The sequence below is a fragment of the Amia ocellicauda genome, chromosome 9, assembly GCF_036373705.1.
Source record: "Amia ocellicauda isolate fAmiCal2 chromosome 9, fAmiCal2.hap1, whole genome shotgun sequence".
NCBI classification, from domain to species: Eukaryota; Metazoa; Chordata; class Actinopteri; order Amiiformes; family Amiidae; genus Amia; species Amia ocellicauda.
Window position 1 is genome coordinate 36,544,545 of NC_089858.1, and position 18,449 is coordinate 36,562,993.

The 18,449-nt window shown below is 41.9% G+C and overlaps 1 protein-coding gene across 2 annotated transcripts; it reads right to left on the reverse strand.

Moving 5' to 3' along the window:
* Window positions 1-1,689: 1,689 nt before the first annotated feature.
* On the reverse strand, window positions 1,690-18,298 carry LOC136759363 (eosinophil peroxidase). Of its 2 annotated transcripts, none has more exons than XM_066714327.1 (16): window positions 18,222-18,298; window positions 17,816-17,927; window positions 17,470-17,538; window positions 17,251-17,338; window positions 15,036-15,211; window positions 14,645-14,777; window positions 11,924-12,053; window positions 11,582-11,788; window positions 9,336-9,693; window positions 8,483-8,643; window positions 7,856-8,114; window positions 7,378-7,548; window positions 6,650-6,887; window positions 4,116-4,315; window positions 3,113-3,211; window positions 1,690-2,693 (listed from the first exon to the last, which is right to left on the reverse strand). In XM_066714327.1, the coding sequence occupies exons 3-16, from the start codon at window positions 17,534-17,536 to the stop codon at window positions 2,245-2,247; spliced, it is 2,736 nt and encodes a 911-aa protein (XP_066570424.1). In that variant the 5' UTR covers window positions 17,537-17,538; window positions 17,816-17,927; window positions 18,222-18,298; the 3' UTR covers window positions 1,690-2,244. The 2 variants fall into 2 exon arrangements, with proteins under 2 accessions (XP_066570424.1, XP_066570425.1); XM_066714328.1 differs by having other exon boundaries at window positions 17,833-17,927; window positions 18,222-18,292.
* Between the last annotated feature and the right edge of the window lie 151 nt (window positions 18,299-18,449).

Here is an 18,449-nt window from a genome sequence, read left to right on the forward strand (position 1 = left end):
AAATTAGCAGACTTACTGTAATAAAGGTGATTTTAAAAATAGTAACAGTTCATTTTATGAGCTTCATTTCCTTCCTCCTTTGTTGAAAGCAGAGTATTTGTCAGTTGACAACGTGCCCTACCGCACAGTTTCATCCTGTTACATTTATTATGAATTGGAAAAAAACATAAAAATGGACATTGTGTTAGTGCGTGGGATTCCAAGATCTTGCTCATCCCGGGTGTGGAAAGTTTAGTGGATGGTAGCGAGGCTTGCCAATCTCGTAACAGTTATTGGGGTGGCACAGTCAGTGGTAGTGGGCTTAAGTCACCACAACCTGGGCCTCAGCCAAATCAGGTTGTGTGTGATGCCTCCATGGTGATATAAAATATTCCACTACCACACTCTGAGTGTAGTTCAATGACCACTTCAGAAATAATGGTTTCATTTTCACATCCATCTTTCTTGTAATAGCCAACCAAGAACTAAGCCATTCATCTGGGGGAATTCTGGGTTTAATCTGCCACTCATTTCCCACACCCCACCCCACAAAAGGAAATACATTAATTAATAAAATCAGCTTACTTAGACAATTGACTATAAATAACCCTCTTTTTGTAAACATCTGCAGATGACCCTGCACCTTACTCCAGCACTGCGTGAACTCTTCACACAAAGACACAAATACTGACCTTTCCTTTGGGTGCGCACGTCACACAGATTGTGCTGCAGATTGGGGATCTGACCACTTAAGGCACGGTTAAATATTCTGAGATTGTGAGATAATGATGCAAATCAAAGACATATTCTTTTTATTTGAATAGGGGTTCATATTTTTTGTGTTTTACCGGATGTTCTTTTCGTGATTTCGGTTAAACTCAAAACTTAGGAAGTCATCGACGCACGCAAACATAAAGTGATTCAAACTGATGATGTTTTTTAATCTCTGGATTGTGTATGTGTCTTAGATGCATATTTATATATTAATTCATGAGGGATTATGGTACCTTATTGTAGCTTAAGTGGTTACTGAATGATCAGTATTTAGAAATCCTTCATTTACAGCGGATCCTGGACCAAAAATGTTTTAGATGTAGGAGTAGGGAATTTGATTTGTCACTGTAAAGTGTGTGTCTAGTCCTTTCATGTGGGATGTATAATAGGTTAATAGGACTTACAAAGGTTCTCTTATTGTAAGATATGTCATTTTGAGCAGTTTGTGCAGTAACTGGAGCTCAGCTCGAACGGCACAAAATAAAGCTTTTTATGCAATAAGAGACACCCTTCACACGACCTAATAGCTTATTTTATAAAACATGAGAAACCAGCCAATCACAGAGCAGCATTTCCAAACAGTCCTATAGCTCTGATCATGTGAAATGTCATCCTGTGCAGAGAATGATCGTGATTCGACAGAGCTGCAGTAAGGAGGGAACTCCTGCGACGCCCGCTCTTTAAGAAAATATACAATTATGATTGGATTATTCCATCATCATTTTTTATATAACTGACAAAACCGTGTGAAATGTAAAGAGGGCGCTACTCTATCTTCTTTAACTATGTGTAATGATTGTGATTGGGACCGCTCTGGTATCTTTCTGCCACTACTAATAATTATTAACCAAAGTCCTTTATCCAAGGCGATTGACACTGTACAGCTTGTGAGACTGACGTTCGCTATATAGTAAATGAAACAACAATGGATTTTATCTTGTATTTTAATTACTTTTATTTGATAGTTATTTGCCTTACATTGCATGCATTACAATTTAAATGCAGAGACTTTTTATATTAAAAAAAATATTCAATAATAATTGAGATTAAATTATCATAATTAACAAAGCTTATTTGCATAAATTACTTCATGGGATGATCAGGAAGCCTGAAAATGACATTACCTCTCTGAGCTATTATATATATATTAATAACTTGTTTATTCACCTTATACTTTATTACACTTATTTATGTTTCCAGGAATCCCAATATGGTTTTGGTAAAAGTAGGAATTCTGCTGTTTTACACTTCCAGTGAATTGCAGTCAGAAGACAAAGATAACATTCATTGACTTTTCATTTTTAAAAACTTTACCAGACTTTTGGGATTTTTTTTTTTTAATGTATTTTCTATTGAAAGCTTGCTACAGTTGAGGCATAAGATTTATGGGATACAAATTTAGAATCAAAACATAAACGCATTATATAAAAGTAATTCTGATCTTAAATGAATTAAAAGAAAAGACAGAAAGTGACAGGCCGTGTGCACAATTTACACAGAGAAGATCAGGTGCCCCGAGAAGAAGCTCTCTGCGGTCAGGGTGTTGCCACCGGAGCTGGACTGCAGCCAGACTTGGTCTCCCTGCTCCAATGGCACCATGCTACTGCCTGTGGCGCTGATGTAGCCCCCACTGTAGGAGCTGATGGAGTGCCCAACGTTCACACCATTCTTCTTCAGCTCAATGTTGCCCAGATTCCTGTACAGCCTGCAGGAGAAGTTGAACTCGTACACACCGGGCAAGACACAGGTGAACACCCCTGTCTGGTTGTCGTAATGGTTCTGCCCGTTGTAGATGGTCTCCCGGAACACGATGGGGCGGTCTGGGGGGGGGTTGCTGTAGCCCAGCCGGGTGGAGAAGGCAGACTTCGGGAGGTTGGTGGCGAGACCGGGAGGCCCTCTCTCTCCCCGCGGGCCCTTGGCTTCTTGCAGACCTGGGGCCCCTAAGAACAGCACTGACTCAGTACACACCCACTACACACCCTCACCCTGACTCTCAGCATCAAGCTCCCCAGCTGTGGCCATCAGCGCACACTCAGCAAACTGCTTTGGGAGGCTGTAGATGGCATAGCCACCCTGTTCGTTGCTCAGACCCGAGGATGGTGGAACGTGCAATTCTGAACTCGCCGCACACGGCAGGAGCAAATAAGACTGGACAGATAAAAATGTAGTGACCGGTCATTGCTTGTTCCTGTTGTACTCAAGAGGACAAAGGCTTGAGAATTGTGTTGCTTACGAAGCTTTAGATACTGACAAAACAGCATGCAGGCAGTATGCAGTGATTGAAGAGATCGATGACTTGCTCAGTTCCACACTGTGGAGAGCAATGTAACCTGTGGGACTGAGAAAAAAGGTTGCTTACCCAGTGGTCCAGGATTTCCTCTGGGTCCCTCTGCACCCTGGGGTCCATGCTGTCCAGTGTAGGTTTTGTGTCCAGGGGGTGGGCTGGATCCGGAAGAATCTGTGTTGAGAACAAAAAGGGGTCGGTGCTGTTGATGAAGCTAGTCTCTAACTGCTGACACAAATCACAAGAACAGACAAGAATCTCATTGGAAATCACTGCTTGCTTTGCTGAGAGAGTGAATGGATTGGTATCCAGCAGCATGTCATTGAGGGGATGCTGTAGATTTTAGATTTTATTTTATTTTTCTTTGATTCAATGATTTTCTCAACTGATTTCTGACCTGATTTTTTTATGTAACCATGAGAAACAACAGTTTGCTGCATCGATATTGTCTGCGTCAGGGTCTGCAGGGGTTAGATACAACAGCAGAGACATGATCTCAAACTACAAAGGAAGATTTATGACAATCAAACAAATAAACATCCAATTAACTGAATATCTAAAAATGGCAGGAGAGTACAATGTCTGCTGTCCTGGGAACTGCCTTAAGCAAAACAAACTGCAGGCAGAGGGGCCGAACACACCCACAGCCTGCAGACTCATTGGCTGAATCCAGGCTGACTGTGGACTGAAGATCCTGGCAGTGGAAAAATATACTATATAGTCAAACTACTGAAGAACTGTTACCCAACTGCACTGTGGTCAACAGAAAAGAATCAGACAAGCACAGTGTGGTAGCTGGCAATAATGGGGTGCTGGCATCTCTCTTCAGCTTGTGTATGGTTCAGGGCATTTAGCAGACTGGATCTGAATTGACACTTCCCGACTGGGTGTTATAAGTCGAGGGGAAAAACAATCATGAGTCTAAATAAATTAAAATAAAATAAAAACACAGAAAAATAAAGACAGATTAGAGGCCACTTAATAAGCTTCACCCAAAATCAGCAGCGGCATGTTTCACCCAGAGACCTTTCTGCAGGCTGAGAGTTTGAGAGTGACTACAGTCACAGCCTGGACTCACTTGCTTCCTTCCAGGGGTTCAGGTCGAAGGTGGGGATGCTGGAGCATCTGGTGTAACTCTGGCCGCGGGGGCTGTACAGGAAGGGGTCGCTGGGGACGTCTGTGATCCCCGTGTTGTCACAGATGATCCTGGCTAACCGAACTCGGCGGAGGGCGGCCTGCTGATTGCTGGTGAACACTTCCTTCCTCTCCCACCAGAACCTGCAACCAAACAGAGCTTCATTCCTATTGTCCAATGTCATTCAAGCTTACAGTCCTGAGAAAACAAATGTATGTATTGGGAATTTTCTAAGAGCATCTCAGACATTCCTGACCATCTAAAGATTTGAAAATCTTAGACCCATTTCATATCTGAGATTTAGGCCGGCTCTGGGCCGGGTGAAAACTTGCCCAGCTTTTTGACCCAGCCTAAATCTTTTGAGGCGGCTGTGATTATGAGTGCGCCGGGCCCTGGGCCGGTTGGAAAGCGTCAGTGCATGACACACCTCAAACCACGCCCCCAGAGACTTCTGTGTCTGATTCAAAGGAGATGCCACTTTAAATACAGGCACCAAAAAAACGACAGTATTTTCTCTATATTTTATGAATTTCACTCTGTTATATTGATCTAGCCTTAAATGTAGCCGATATATTTCGCTAGCTCACATATATATATATATATATATATATATATATATATATATATATAAATATAAATAAGTATAGGTAATGAGTTATATAATGAAAACAGTTCAAACTACTCAGCCAATACAAATAAAGTGTGTAGCTGGTAAACTTTGTATTGATATTTCAAGTATGATTGAAGTCTGAAATTTAACAGTAGGCAATTATCAGGTGTAAAATGCATTGTGAAATTGTGAACGGGACCAGGTAACTTTATTCTCTTATCCGAATTGTGCATTAAAACATTATACATTTTACAGAAAGCAGGTTTCCATTCAAATAAATGCATTTTAAAATGAGACCAGCTGTTTACTATGCAATCCAAAATGCAATTATATTGAGCTGAGCAGTAGAATTCAAAATGCCAGCTTTTGAGGCAAAAACTGGGACAATGCAGAAATTAAAGCATTGTTTACAATGTGGATGGAAGATCAAATTTAAAAAGAAACCGAAAGAAGTGTACGAGCGCTGTCTATGAGGGTATAACTATAGAAGTGATCACAGGAGGCTCCTTCGATGGCTATCAATCACTCACCCGACCAAGTAAAAAGGAAAATAACAATGCAAAGATCAGACTGATAACAAACAAAGTGGAGTCCAGAGAAAAGGTTGGATATTTTTCAAGGAGAGAAAATACTAAGCAGCAGACCTTGGATTGCATGGGACATATACTGCAGCAGAGAGCACTGAAGACACCAACACTTTTGATGTACTATAATATATAGCCTATACTGTATGTGTGTGTGTGTGTGTAATACACATTTCGGATTATAAATCTCAATAGGCTATTGATAACTAATGCATACGATTTCTTGTGATTTAATGTAGATGTCCTACTAAATGTGCTTCGCTTTCAGGTGAATTGTAACAGTACTTTGAGACTTGCAGAACCGAAAACTTGACATTTGAAAAGGGAAATATATTGTAGCGATCTGGGACTGGGGGGGTGCATGGTCATAAATGTGTGTGTGTTTGGGGTGCTGTCTGTTTTGGGGGATGGGCGGTTAGCGGTGTGCGTGCATGCTAGGAGGTTCACATGGGTGGTGCATGTGCATGCTTGTGTTACAGCGGGATAGTCCTGGGGTTAAGGGTTAGCCACACGCAGGAACACTGGAGGCACCGTGATTGGAGCAGCCAGTCAGTGTTAAAGAGTGTCAGAGTGCACAGTGTGAGAGGGTAGCGTGTTCGAGGAGTGTCGCTCTAGCCTGAAGAAAGTCCTGTTCTAAATTAGGTTCCTGTTCGTGTTGAACCCTGCCTCCTCTCAGTTATTCCTGCCATTGGTGGTGAACTCCCATAGCGATGGCAAACAAAAATCCTGTATCGTTACAATATTAATTTGATTGCCAATTGAAACAGCTTGAAAACCGACAAGTTTTGTCATCATGTATTTTTAAATTATATTAGAAAGTTTCAGCTGCAAAGGGTTAAGATTCTTTAACAGAAAATACAGAAGTGATCAATATCAATATTAATAAGTTGTGATATAAATACATTGCATACACCTGTAAGCAGACCTAAAGTCATACGTAACTCATTTGTATTAGCAGATTTGTTTAATTCCCGTTATGCATTTCATTTAGGTATCCTTTTTAGCTGCATATGTGAACGCACTTAGGCCTCCTAAAACCTCAAATGTGAACGGGGTCAGAAAAAAAAGACGGACTAAATTTGAGGCGGACCAGGGCCGGCCTCACAAATGTGAATGGGGTCTTAGAAACCAAAATCCAGACTTGAGACCCAAGCATGTTGTACAATACCACAGAAACTCATTCATAAATTGGTCAGTGTGCAATTTCCTCATTCACCTTTCACAGCACGGGCACATGCCCCTACACGACAAGAGACGCCGTGCCCTAGAGACTGGGCTTTTACCTGTCTCCGCTCCGGATTTTCTGGAACTGCGTGGCGATGATGCAGGCGAAGAGCTCCCCGACTCGCCCCCCCCTCACAAAAGGTTCAGCCACTCCCCCAAGCCAGACGTCGATGTTGTCAGGGGTCCCGTACAACTGTATCAGTCGCCGTGCCAGATCGGGGTTCCGGAGCACAGAGCCCAGCTGCTGTACGTTCTTGGGCTGAGACAGGCCGCAGAATCCACGCCAGGCATTGTACCCTGGTCAGACACACAGGGGAGATGGACAGGAAGACAAAAGTAGAAGTGAGAGCAGCGTTAGGGTCTCTCTCTTATACCCCTGTGGCCCAGTTACAAGAAACAAACCGCTGATGTTTCCCCTTAGATTTCCCCTTGAGTTCAATGCTCTTGCCCTAAGCACCTCAAACTCCCTCAAAAACCTGCTAAGCTCCTGCATTTATTACTTAGGTCATTGAGTACTAAGGAAATTCAGTGTTTTAGGAAACAAGCCACAGATTAAGAAGCACAAGGTAATTCTTCCTCATTTAAAACACATCTGGATGCCTTTTTGAAAATTAGATTAAAAGAAATCACACACTATCACACAGAGATACTCTTTATAAAATTCCTATCAGTTACTGGCTACCTATCGCTTTCTGACTTCACAAGAGCAGGGCACATGGTGATACAAAATGCATAGCAAAACCTGGGCTGAATGGGGAATGATGAAGGGGAGGGGAGTTGTTCTCACCAGGCAGGCCATGGTCCCTCCCGCGTTGCATGTTCAGAGACCCCAGGTCCAGGGCCAGACGGCTGGTGAGCTCGAAGAGACGCTCTCTCAGCTCGTCGTGCATCATGTGCTGCTGGGTGTTGAGTTTGGCTGGGCGGCCGATGAGCCCCCGGATGAGAGGGTCGATGCCACCTGCAAGGAATGGTGCACACGGCGCCCAGGTGAAAAAAGAAATAAAAATAAAAATACAGACCTGCTTACCAGTGCTGGAATTGATACAAAGTTGCCAAGGTTACAAAATATTGTTGCTGTGTTATGCTGGTCACTATCAGCATGCTTCTCTGTGGTACAGAAAGCATGTACAACATTCTGAAATGAGAACGTGCTACAAATGTAGGCTTATGGTGCCCGAGCCTTTTTAAAGGTATTTGTGGTGTTTTGGTCTAATATCTGGTAACTCAGCAGCTCAACACTGATGCTGGGAGAGGGTCAGCTGTACCTTCAAACAGCAGCCTCCAGGGCGTGAAGAAGGCGTTGTGCAGCAAGACGCTGGGGAAGCGGGGGTGCTCTTTGTAGTTGTTGTCCAGCCGGAACATGAAGGGCTGTATGGCGAGGTGGGCGAAGCGGAAGGCGGCGGTGGAGAAGACGTTGGCGATGCTGGGGTCCATGTTCTCATTATAGCCTCTGTAAGAGGGTAGCAGCCTGGTCATGGCATCTGGGCCCACGATCCGGGGCAGGTAGTCCCGGAAGGTCATGACCTGTGTGTGGAAGTGGGGTAGAAAGGGACAGTCAAGGAAATGTATCAATCAGTGATCAAATGGTCATCAAAAGCTGGTGCGGGTAGACCAGGGAGCAGAAATTTAATCCTTGGGGTCTTTTATAATTCCTCCCTTCAACTAAACTAGACCAGTTAAGTGCATTTGGGAAAGGGGGGTGTGCGTTGATTTGAAAAGAAAAAGATCTGCAGAACTGGACTTGATTAATCTGTACTGGCTAGACTAAACTGGATTTTACTGGACTGAACTGGATTAGACTGCACTGATGTAAACTGGACTGGTCTGAACTGTGAGAATGGAGACCTGGTGTTGTTCATAGTGGCTTCAGTGGTGCTGTGTCACTAACATACCTGGTGATATCCCCCCATGATCTTCCGGGCCTCCTGGTAGATCTTCTCCCCGCTCCAGTGGGGGTTGAGGGATCGGAGGCCACGCGCCAGTCGGTTATGCTCCCGCATGAACAGCGTGTGGGTAGACGCCAAACCGATGTTCTCGTCCACCCGCTCGTCACCTGCAGCAGAAGGCAGAGAGTCAGCTGCCAGCCAGCGCACAACCAGGGAAAAAACAGACGGGGACGAGAGCTGTGCAGCGGACTCTTATCATCATCTTGTTCAACAACAAAAATGAACTGAAAGAAAAAAGTAGACTAAAAGAAAAAAAACATTCTGTATGGGGTTAAGGCTGCATTAGTCCTTTTAATCCCTGTTAGGTAGCACTTCATAGCATTTTATCATGCTTCTTGTATTATTGATTGATTTCCTCTTTGCTGCCTTTCCCGTAACCCTTGACTGTCACCCTACATCTTGACGGCACATAGCTTTACTTTCCAGGATGTATGTCTGCACTTACTGTACTTACCTGTATAAATTGGAAGTTGTAAAATGTATTATATCTTGAATTGCTTTGTTTAATGTAAATTTTAATTTGTAATATTTGATGCCTTGTACTTAACTGTATTTTTGCACTTTGTATTGCACTTATGTTGTAAGTCGCGCTGGATAAGGGCATCTGCCAAGAAATGAAAATAATAATAATAATAATAATAATTATTATTTTAAGTTTAGAAGCATCTCGGCTGCAGACAAAATTCCTGACATTTATGTATTATGATGAGGGCAGTCAACAAGCTCTAATCGCAATACACTACCAAAAGCACACAGGGAACAGAGCTTGACATCAGCACCAACGGTCACAGCGACTCACCTGCTACGAAGCAGGGCACCTCGGTCAGCGCGTTGTTATTGGTGGCTTTCCTGCGGGTGGCGCACATATTGACAGTCTTTTGGCTGAAGGGGAGGAACTCCCGTCCGTTGTCTGAGAAGTTCTGATTGATGGCCAACAGCCCCAGGTCGTTGGTCAGGTTGCGCAGGGACAGGGCCAGATTCTCTTCGGGGCCGTACACCTGGCCCACATCGATGAAGGCAGTGAGGGCGTTGATCTGTTCCCGGACGTTGGGCCCACCGAACATGTACCCGTTGTCACCCGTGCCGCAGGCCGGGGCCGAGCGGAAGAACGGGATGCAGTTGGACGTGTTGCGGATCCTGTTGTCGCCGAGCGGGATCTGCAGAGAGAAGCAGGACGGGGTTTTGAGTTGCTGGGCAAAGCAGTACTACACCTACACAGCTGACCACCTTCCAGTACCTGCTCAAGACACACCTGTTCACACTGTCCTTACTGTGACTGCTTCTGTGGGTAATTCTGCCTGCTTTCACTTTGGATGCACAAAGCTTTAGAACAGATTTTTGAAGTGATTTTAGTTTACTTTAAGGACTTTAAGATGAGCATTATACTGAACTTCACTTACTGGTTCCACACCAAAGACTGATCCTCAGATTGGAAGCTGTAGGCATTCAGGGTAATGTAAGTAGATGGATTATGAACTGGTTGATGTATAGGAAACAGAGGGTGTCGATAAGAGGAGTCACTTCTAACTGGAGTGAGGTTGTTAGTGGAGTTCCACAGGGATCAGTACTAGGGTCTTTGCTTTTTCTAATCTATATTAATGAGCTGGACTCTGTGTTGTTAGCAAGCTTGTCAAATTTGCAGATGATGCTAAAATAGGTGGCTCAGCAGATACAGCACAGGTTATTCAAAGGGACTTAGATTATATTAAGTTGTGGGCCGACACCTGGCAGATAAAATTCAATGTGGACAAGTGCAAGGTAATACACGCAGGTAACAAAAATGTCCACTATAATTACACTATGGGAGGAGAGAACTAGATGAAGTAACGCATGAGAAAGACCTAGGAGTCTATGTGGACTCTTCACTTTCTCCATCCAAACAATGTGGGGAAGCAATAAAAAAGGCAAACAGGATATTAGGGTATATTGTCAAAAGTGTAGAATTTAAAGCAAGGGCAGTGATGTTCAGACTGTACAATGCACTAGTTAGAGCTCATCTGGATACTGTGGACAGTTCTGGGCTCCACACAAGAAAGATATCGCTGCTCGAGAGGCAATTCAGAGGAGAGCAACCAGACTTATTCCAGGTCTGAAGGGACTGTCCTACTGAGAGACTGAGGAACTGAACCTTTTCACCCTGGAACAGAGGAGACTACGTGGGGACTTGATTCAAGTCTTCAAAATCATGAAAGGCATCGAACACATCAAACCAGAGAAGCTTTTCCAGATCAGCAGGGACACACAGACCCGGGGACACAAATGGAAATTGGGCTTCAGAAGACACTTTTTCACACAGTTGAGAGTTGTCACAATTTGGAACAAACTCCCCAGCGATGTGGTTGAAGCTGGAAATTTGGGAACATTTTAAAATAGACTGGATAGGATCCTTAGATAACTTAGTTATTAATGGACACCAAACGTGCACGATGGGTCAAATGGCCTCCTCTCGTTTGTAAATGTTCTTATGTTCTTAATGTAATACATCTAGTATCTAGGTATTTGAGACTACTGGGGTAAAGGCAATTTGTTAGAGAGGTAAATTTGGGGATCAAGAGATATTTTTGGGAAGAAGCTGCTACATTGGTTAAGCTGAATAATTTTTTTATTTTTTTCTTAGGTAAAGCCAGCGAGTGTAAAAGCTGGAATTAAAAGCATTGGACTAGCTGGTCTCTGTTTCTCAACCCTGAATTGAGCCCTGCTTGCATTCATATTTGCCTTGCACTACAATGCATGGGTTATGAGCCACATAATGTTTTTCAACCTCGAGGTGAGCGCTTTGACAATGGTTAGAAATCTCAACCCTAGTCTCTAGTAGCGACAAGTTCACCCCAGCTACAGAGTTTCATCTTGGGTTGAAAGGGACAATGTGAAAGTGCTTGATTTTTGACCCGGTATATTATTTCGGACACCTATTTTGAAGGAGATTGAAATTGAGTAACATCAATTAAATAAATATAAACCAATATTGGATGGTCATTACAATCTGACAGCAAGGCCAAGAAGAGGTAAATAACCATCAAGAACACAGGACGCCTTGTACAGTACCCTAATGGGGAAGCATGGGCTGGCTTGCTGGCAGCTCTTGTCACAGTCGATCCCGTTGCTGAAGGAGCGAATGCTGGGAGAGAACGGAGTGATGGTCAGGTCGTGGTCGGTCCATTGGCCGAAGATGGTCAGGAAGTGGGTGTAGATGGTGTCGCTCTCCACATCCTGGTTTCGAGTCCTCAGAATCTTATTGGAGACTTCTCGGACCTGCGTGAGAACCAAACTCAATGATCACCCCTTTGTCAGTTGGGCTGTCAGTAAAGCGGCCCAGCTGGTAAAATGCCACCGGGCTACCGGACAGTGCTGATCCTGGAAATGCCATGAGATATGGGTGATACTCACCAGGGGAAGGGGAAACCCATTATAGCGTTTGGAAGGGTCCCATCCTTTGGGAGTGAAAATCCCGTCATCATATTCCGAGGGCAGCCAGCGGGCGAATGGGGTGTTTGAAGCGCCAAGGCGTGTGTTTTTCCTGGAAGTCAAACAAATCACTCAGGTTCCAGCAGATGCCTACAGGAATATATTTATATATATATATATATATATATATATATATATATATATACACTCACCTAAAGGATTATTAGGAACACCATACTAATACTGTGTTTGACCCCCTTTTGCCTTCAGAACTGCCTTAATTCTACGTGGCATTGATTCAACAAGGTGCTGAAAGCATTCTTTAGAAATGTTGGCCCATATTGATAGGATAGCATCTTGCAGTTGATGGAGATTTGTGGGATGCACATCCAGGGCACGAAGCTCCCGTTCCACCACATCCCAAAGATGCTCTATTGGGTTGAGATCTGGTGACTGTGGGGGCCAGTTTAGTACAGTGAACTCATTGTCATGTTCAAGAAACCAATTTGAAATGATTCGACCTTTGTGACATGGTGCATTATCCTGCTGGAAGTAGCCATCAGAGGATGGGTACATGGTGGTCATAAAGGGATGGACATGGTCAGAAACAATGCTCAGGTAGGCCGTGGCATTTAAACGATGCCCAATTGGCACTAAGGGGCCTAAAGTGTGCCAAGAAAACATCCCCCACACCATTACACCAACACCACCAGCCTGCACAGTGGTAACAAGGCACGATGGATCCATGTTCTCATTCTGTTTACGCCAAATTCTGACTCTACCATCTGAATGTCTCAACAGAAATCGAGACTCATCAGACCAGGCAACATTTTTCCAGTCTTCAACTGTCCAATTTTGGTGAGCTTGTGCAAATTGTAGCCTCTTTTTCCTATTTGTAGTGGAGATGAGTGGTACCCGGTGGGGTCTTCTGCTGTTGTAGCCCATCCGCCTCTAGGTTGTACGTGTTGTGGCTTCACAAATGCTTTGCTGCATACCTCGGTTGTAACGAGTGGTTATTTCAGTCAAAGTTGCTCTTCTATCAGCTTGAACTAGTCGGCCCATTCTCCTCTGACCTCTAGCATCAACAAGGCATTTTCGCCCACAGGACTGCCGCATACTGGATGTTTTTCCCTTTTCACACCATTCTTTGTAAACCCTAGAAATGGTTGTGCGTGAAAATCCCAGTAACTGAGCAGATTGTGAAATACTCAGACCGGCCCGTCTGGCACCAACAACCATGCCACGCTCAAAATTGCTTAAATCACCTTTCTTTCCCATTCAGACATTCAGTTTGGAGTTCAGGAGATTGTCTTGACCAGGACCACACCCCTAAATGCATTGAAGCAACTGCCATGTGATTGGTTGGTTAGATAATTGCATTAATGAGAAATTGAACAGGTGTTCCTAATAATCCTTTAGGTGAGTGTATATACATATATATAGATATATATATATATATACATATATATAGATATATATGTATACATACATACATATCTATATCTATATCTATATATATATCTATATCTATATACATCTATATATATATATATATATATATATCTATATCTATATATATCTATCTATATAAAATTATTCAGCTTAACTAAATCCATATGCTTCTCTTTAATCCCATGTGTACTCTTCGCTGTTGTGTTTGCCAAGTGTTTGGTATCCCATAAAAGCTGAGACTCTCAGCTTTCTAATGATGCAACAAATGTGTTTTTTATGCCCTCCATTCATTTACGCCACACCCCCCCCCCCCCCAACATTCTGAATTGGGGGGTGGGAAATACTTGGTCTGAGTAGGAATAAAAAATCTCAGAAAATATTGACAATTATGACCTATTCTGGAACCAGACAGTCTACTGATCAAAACCATCTATGGAAGCAACACACTCAAAATGTCAAGGTGGAAAGCTCTGTTTACAGTGTACTAATACACAACGATTTTACATAATTGGATTTGAACTTCTCTGTGTTTGATAGAACATCAAATAATATATACTGGATTAATGGTTAGGTTGTTCTGAACAAAACAAGCATATTTGCAAAGGAATCCAATCGAAACTGAGTGATCTGTGACCGTCTGAATGAGACTGCACGTTTACGCCCTGGGCTCTGAATGACGGCAGTCGACATGGAAACTGTAAATTGGATGTGTTTGAGAGTGAAACGCGCTGGTAGCCAAGAGAATAAGCTTTCAAACGATGTGCGCATTGTAGGAATACAGTGTAACTTCTATGCACAGGAGCTGTGTGTAACACTGCCAAATAATGTTTAAGAGGGTGTAGTAACAGTATATAACTCTAAAATGTACATTATTTTTCAGTTTTTGGTAACCTAAACTTTTTCTTTTAAGCTCTGTCAGTTTGCTACTTAGCTTTATACCATTTCAGGTTATTCACTGGACTTGAACTGCTTAAATTTGAATAAAGAATTGAAAAATGAGGTGTTCTAAAATTTAGAACAGTAGAAAAACGGTAGTGTATAGTAGAGAGTACCAGTGATTTCAGCCCAAAGTAACAAGAAGGAAGACGATCAGCCTGAATGACTGCATAAATAATTCTAGAGGTGTCATACAGACACATGGACTGGCTCCACTATGATGTGTCCAAGCTGTGGTAAAGGGGCAGACTGGTCCTAGTTAAAGGATTTAAGGCAAGACGCTCAGTGCGATGTGGGTGCAAGTGGAGGCCTCACTTGTTGTTGCAGACGCTGGTGATGGTCCTGTACTCGTTGACCAGGGGAGTGGTGAGGCAGGAGGGGGGATGAACTCTGGCCGCACAGCCGGTCAGCCTTTCCACAGTCTTCAGGTCTTCTTCAGACAGCAGATCTGCAGGACACGGGGGGGGCAGAGGAGCAGCTTATGCTGGCAATGTCACAGCAGCGCACAACGGACACAGAGCCTCACTCACACAAGCAGAGGTTTTGTTTATAATAATTAACTAACTATTCATTGATTTGTTTTGTGAAAGGCAACACAACAAATAAAATGGAATTGACGTTGGCGTGCGTGACATGAGAAAACCCTGCACTGTAGGGGTGAAACCACTGTGCTGGGAATAGGGCAGCGTGGGGCAGCGGGGCTGACCTGTGGCGTTGAGCGAGCGCTTGTGGACACGGTGCACCCTGTCGTGAATGAGCCGCAGGGCGTTCTCCATGTACTCGGCTGAACGCACGGCCGAGCGGGTGTCCCGAGATGGCCGCTTGATGAACGCCAGCCGGTCCGAGGGCCTCACAGTATCGTTCTGGAACTTGGCCAAACCCCTGAATGAGGCAGAGGTCACAGGTCATGAAGAGGCAGTACAGGGGCGCAGACACTTAGAAACACAGCACAGACACACATAGGCAAACAACACCAGACCTGAGATAAAGATATTTTTAAATATAGTTTGTTAAAACTAACTATAAAATATAATTATAATTTAAAAAAAAAAATCTGATTGAAAATATTTGAATACAGATCACAAAAAGAAATTAGGCCTATGTTTAAAATATATATAAATATTATACAATATTTAATAATATGAACCTATTCTTAATTTAGATTAAATACACTGGAATACTACAAACTCTTCAGAAATATGAAATGTTAGCATACAGCAGCTTAACTATTGTCTTGAATTAAAAAGAGGTTAAACCTTGTCCTTAACTGAAGAAACCTGAATGATTTGACCCATGCTGTTTAAGAATCTATTTTATACCACTCAATTATCTTTAGAAAACTGCTCTATTTCAGTTAGATTTCATTTGTTCAATTCATTGAAATATCTGAATGTTAATTCAATAGGTAAATATCTGAAAACTATGAAAAGTCTTTATTATAAAGGTTAATAATAAAACAAAGCCATTTTCAAAAGGTAGTGTTATTACACTCCTCTCTTTTGAGCTCTCACTGGTTTAATGGCCTGTGTTGGAGGAACTGAATTCAATACATTTCACATTTTCCTTTCAACCACAATGAGTTTGTTAGACAGCGGGTATATATACCCCACCTGTCTGGAACAATCACTGCTGCTCCAGCACGACGCTTAAAAAGTCTAAAACAACTTTTCAAGGCAAGTGTTTGTTACAGACTATCTGTGTTAATATGAATGACTGAAGGCAGTGTTTTCTAATACTCTAGTGATATCACAATATACAAACTATAAGGATACTGTGACTGGTTGCTAATCAAACTGGTGGCATTGCCTTTGAAGTATAAAGTGAGATATATTGTAATCATAGAAGATATACTCAATAATCAACTGCCATCTGCAATGGACGTAAATATGAGTATGCACTAAAATACCAGTTTACAGTTGTATTTATTGTAATTGAAACCACTGTTTAAATATGTACCATCAATTCAGAGCTGCACAACTGGTGGAAAGACTACGCTACACAAACACAACCACAGATCTCAAGCACCGTATTTAATTCACAAATTCACTGTTCACTGTTTCACCGTGACATATTTGTGCAAGTCTACAGCAGGAAAACATCAGAAAGAAATTATAAATAACACAAACAGGTAGCAAAATGTTCACTCTCATGAACACACACAGATGCATGCAGACATTGATATGTTAAAATGAACATATATCAGACAACCAAGAACACAAGATAATATATATTTATATACGTTTTGTACACCTGTTTGGTGTCTTTGTTCCAATCACAACATGCCACTAGCATAGCATGTAGCTGGCTGATTATCTTCTTTCACACAGATGTATTTAGATAAGGCATTTCATTCTTACAAAACACAAGAATATAGGAGATAATGACATGTCCAACTGTTGACACTCATGTAACATTAGTGCTACATGTTTAGGGAGAATGACCATTTATTATTTTTAAATAACTTTCAAATAATATTTGTTTTTGTCAAATAAATATTTTCAAAATTAAAAAAAAATTGCTTCAGTTGACAATATATATTTCAATATTTCAACAATTTGAAAGAGTTGGCATTGACAAATAAAATATCAAAAACAGCTATTTTGGCCCAGATCTGATACAGACACACAGATATATAGAAACAGACACAAAGAAATATAGAAACAGACACATGCAGAGACACACCTGTTTTAAGTCCCCTACATTCACAAGGCAAAAATCGTGTTTTAATAATTAAATAAGTGTTCATGTTGGTCTTCATACTGTGGTCTCTTGGTGCTTTTTATTTTTATTTTAACAAACTGTCTAACATTTGTGTTGTTTTGGGATATTATAATCTCTGCAAAGCAACTGATGTCAAGTGCCAATTAAAACATCAGAATAAATCACAGACCAGTGGATCCGGAGGTGTGCTCGTCACTTACACAGCACGGGAGTACTTGTATGCTTGGTCCACTAACAGAATCGCATCATCCACCGCCCTCTTGACAAAAGAGCTTCCCAGATACAAATCTGAAATGAAATTAAATACCAATTTATGTCTGGATCATTGATATTTTTACACTTGCAATGCTTTTCTAGTTTTGCTGAACAAGAGGAAAGGTCATTCTGAGATGCCCTGTCAATGGGGGGCATTGACTAACCTGAGCTCACAAGGTCCACATGAGCCAGGGTAATGCCCAGGGCAAGCAAGAGCAAAACGGCAGCCATCTCTGCGAAAGACAGGACAGGAGGGTAGTGTTAAGCTTCTTAGCAAGCCTAATTAGCAAACAATAATAATGATGATATTCTAACAAGCAACAACATTATACAGCAAATCCCTGAAAAAACTATGAGAAAAACACATTACGCACTCTGGCACAACTGTCAGGACAAAGTAACAGTTACTATTGCTTTGATACAAACATATACAAATCTAGATATGTACAGTGTGATCTCTATCAGGACATATTTAAAAAATAACACATTACAAGAATTAAAAACACATACATGATATTACAGCTGACCTCGATAACAGTGAGCTCCGACCGCTGCGAGAAGTTGCCCCTTCGTTAGAAATTGATTGCACACTCTACGCCCAGCATCAGACTCTGAACCTGAACTGATTTTGCAAAGAGAGGGGACCAGTTTGCAGACCATCTCTAGCACAGTCAATTTGCAGGTAAAATAAATTCTGATCAGAACTAATCAGCTCAGAAATAAATAATAAACATATCTATACACACACACACACATATATATATATAGATATATATAGATATATATATATATATATATATATAGATATATATATATATATATATATATATATATATATATAATTTGAAGAATATGAGAGGACAGACCCAGGAGACAGCCCGGGGACAACAGATGTAATAAATATTGAGCACTGTACCTGCAGTGTTGAAGCCTCTCTACAGAAGCATGTACATCACATCCTTTTATACATGAACCAGCATCGCAGCCACACCTACCACACAGCAAAAGAACATAACAGGCTACCGTGTCGGACTTTTATGTGACCCATATTGTCTGAATAAAACATTTCCTTTTACCCTAAAACTGCGTCTCAATTTTTAATTTTGCATTTTATACTGTTTATTGAGGTTTTTTTTTTTACTGT

What these genes read in the sequence shown, in the direction of transcription:
- LOC136759363 (XM_066714327.1), bottom strand. Translation starts at nt 17,536, where the DNA reads ATGGCTGCCGTTTTGCTCTTGCTTGCCCTGGGCATTACCCTGGCTCAT. An exon ending in ACCAGCGTCTGCAACAACAA is followed by an intron (nt 12,054 to 14,644) that starts GTGAGGCCTCCA and finishes TTTGACTTCCAG; the next exon opens with GAAAAACACACGCCTTGGCG. An exon ending in GGTGCCCTGCTTCGTAGCAG is followed by an intron (nt 8,644 to 9,335) that starts GTGAGTCGCTGT and finishes CTTCTGCTGCAG; the next exon opens with GTGACGAGCGGGTGGACGAG.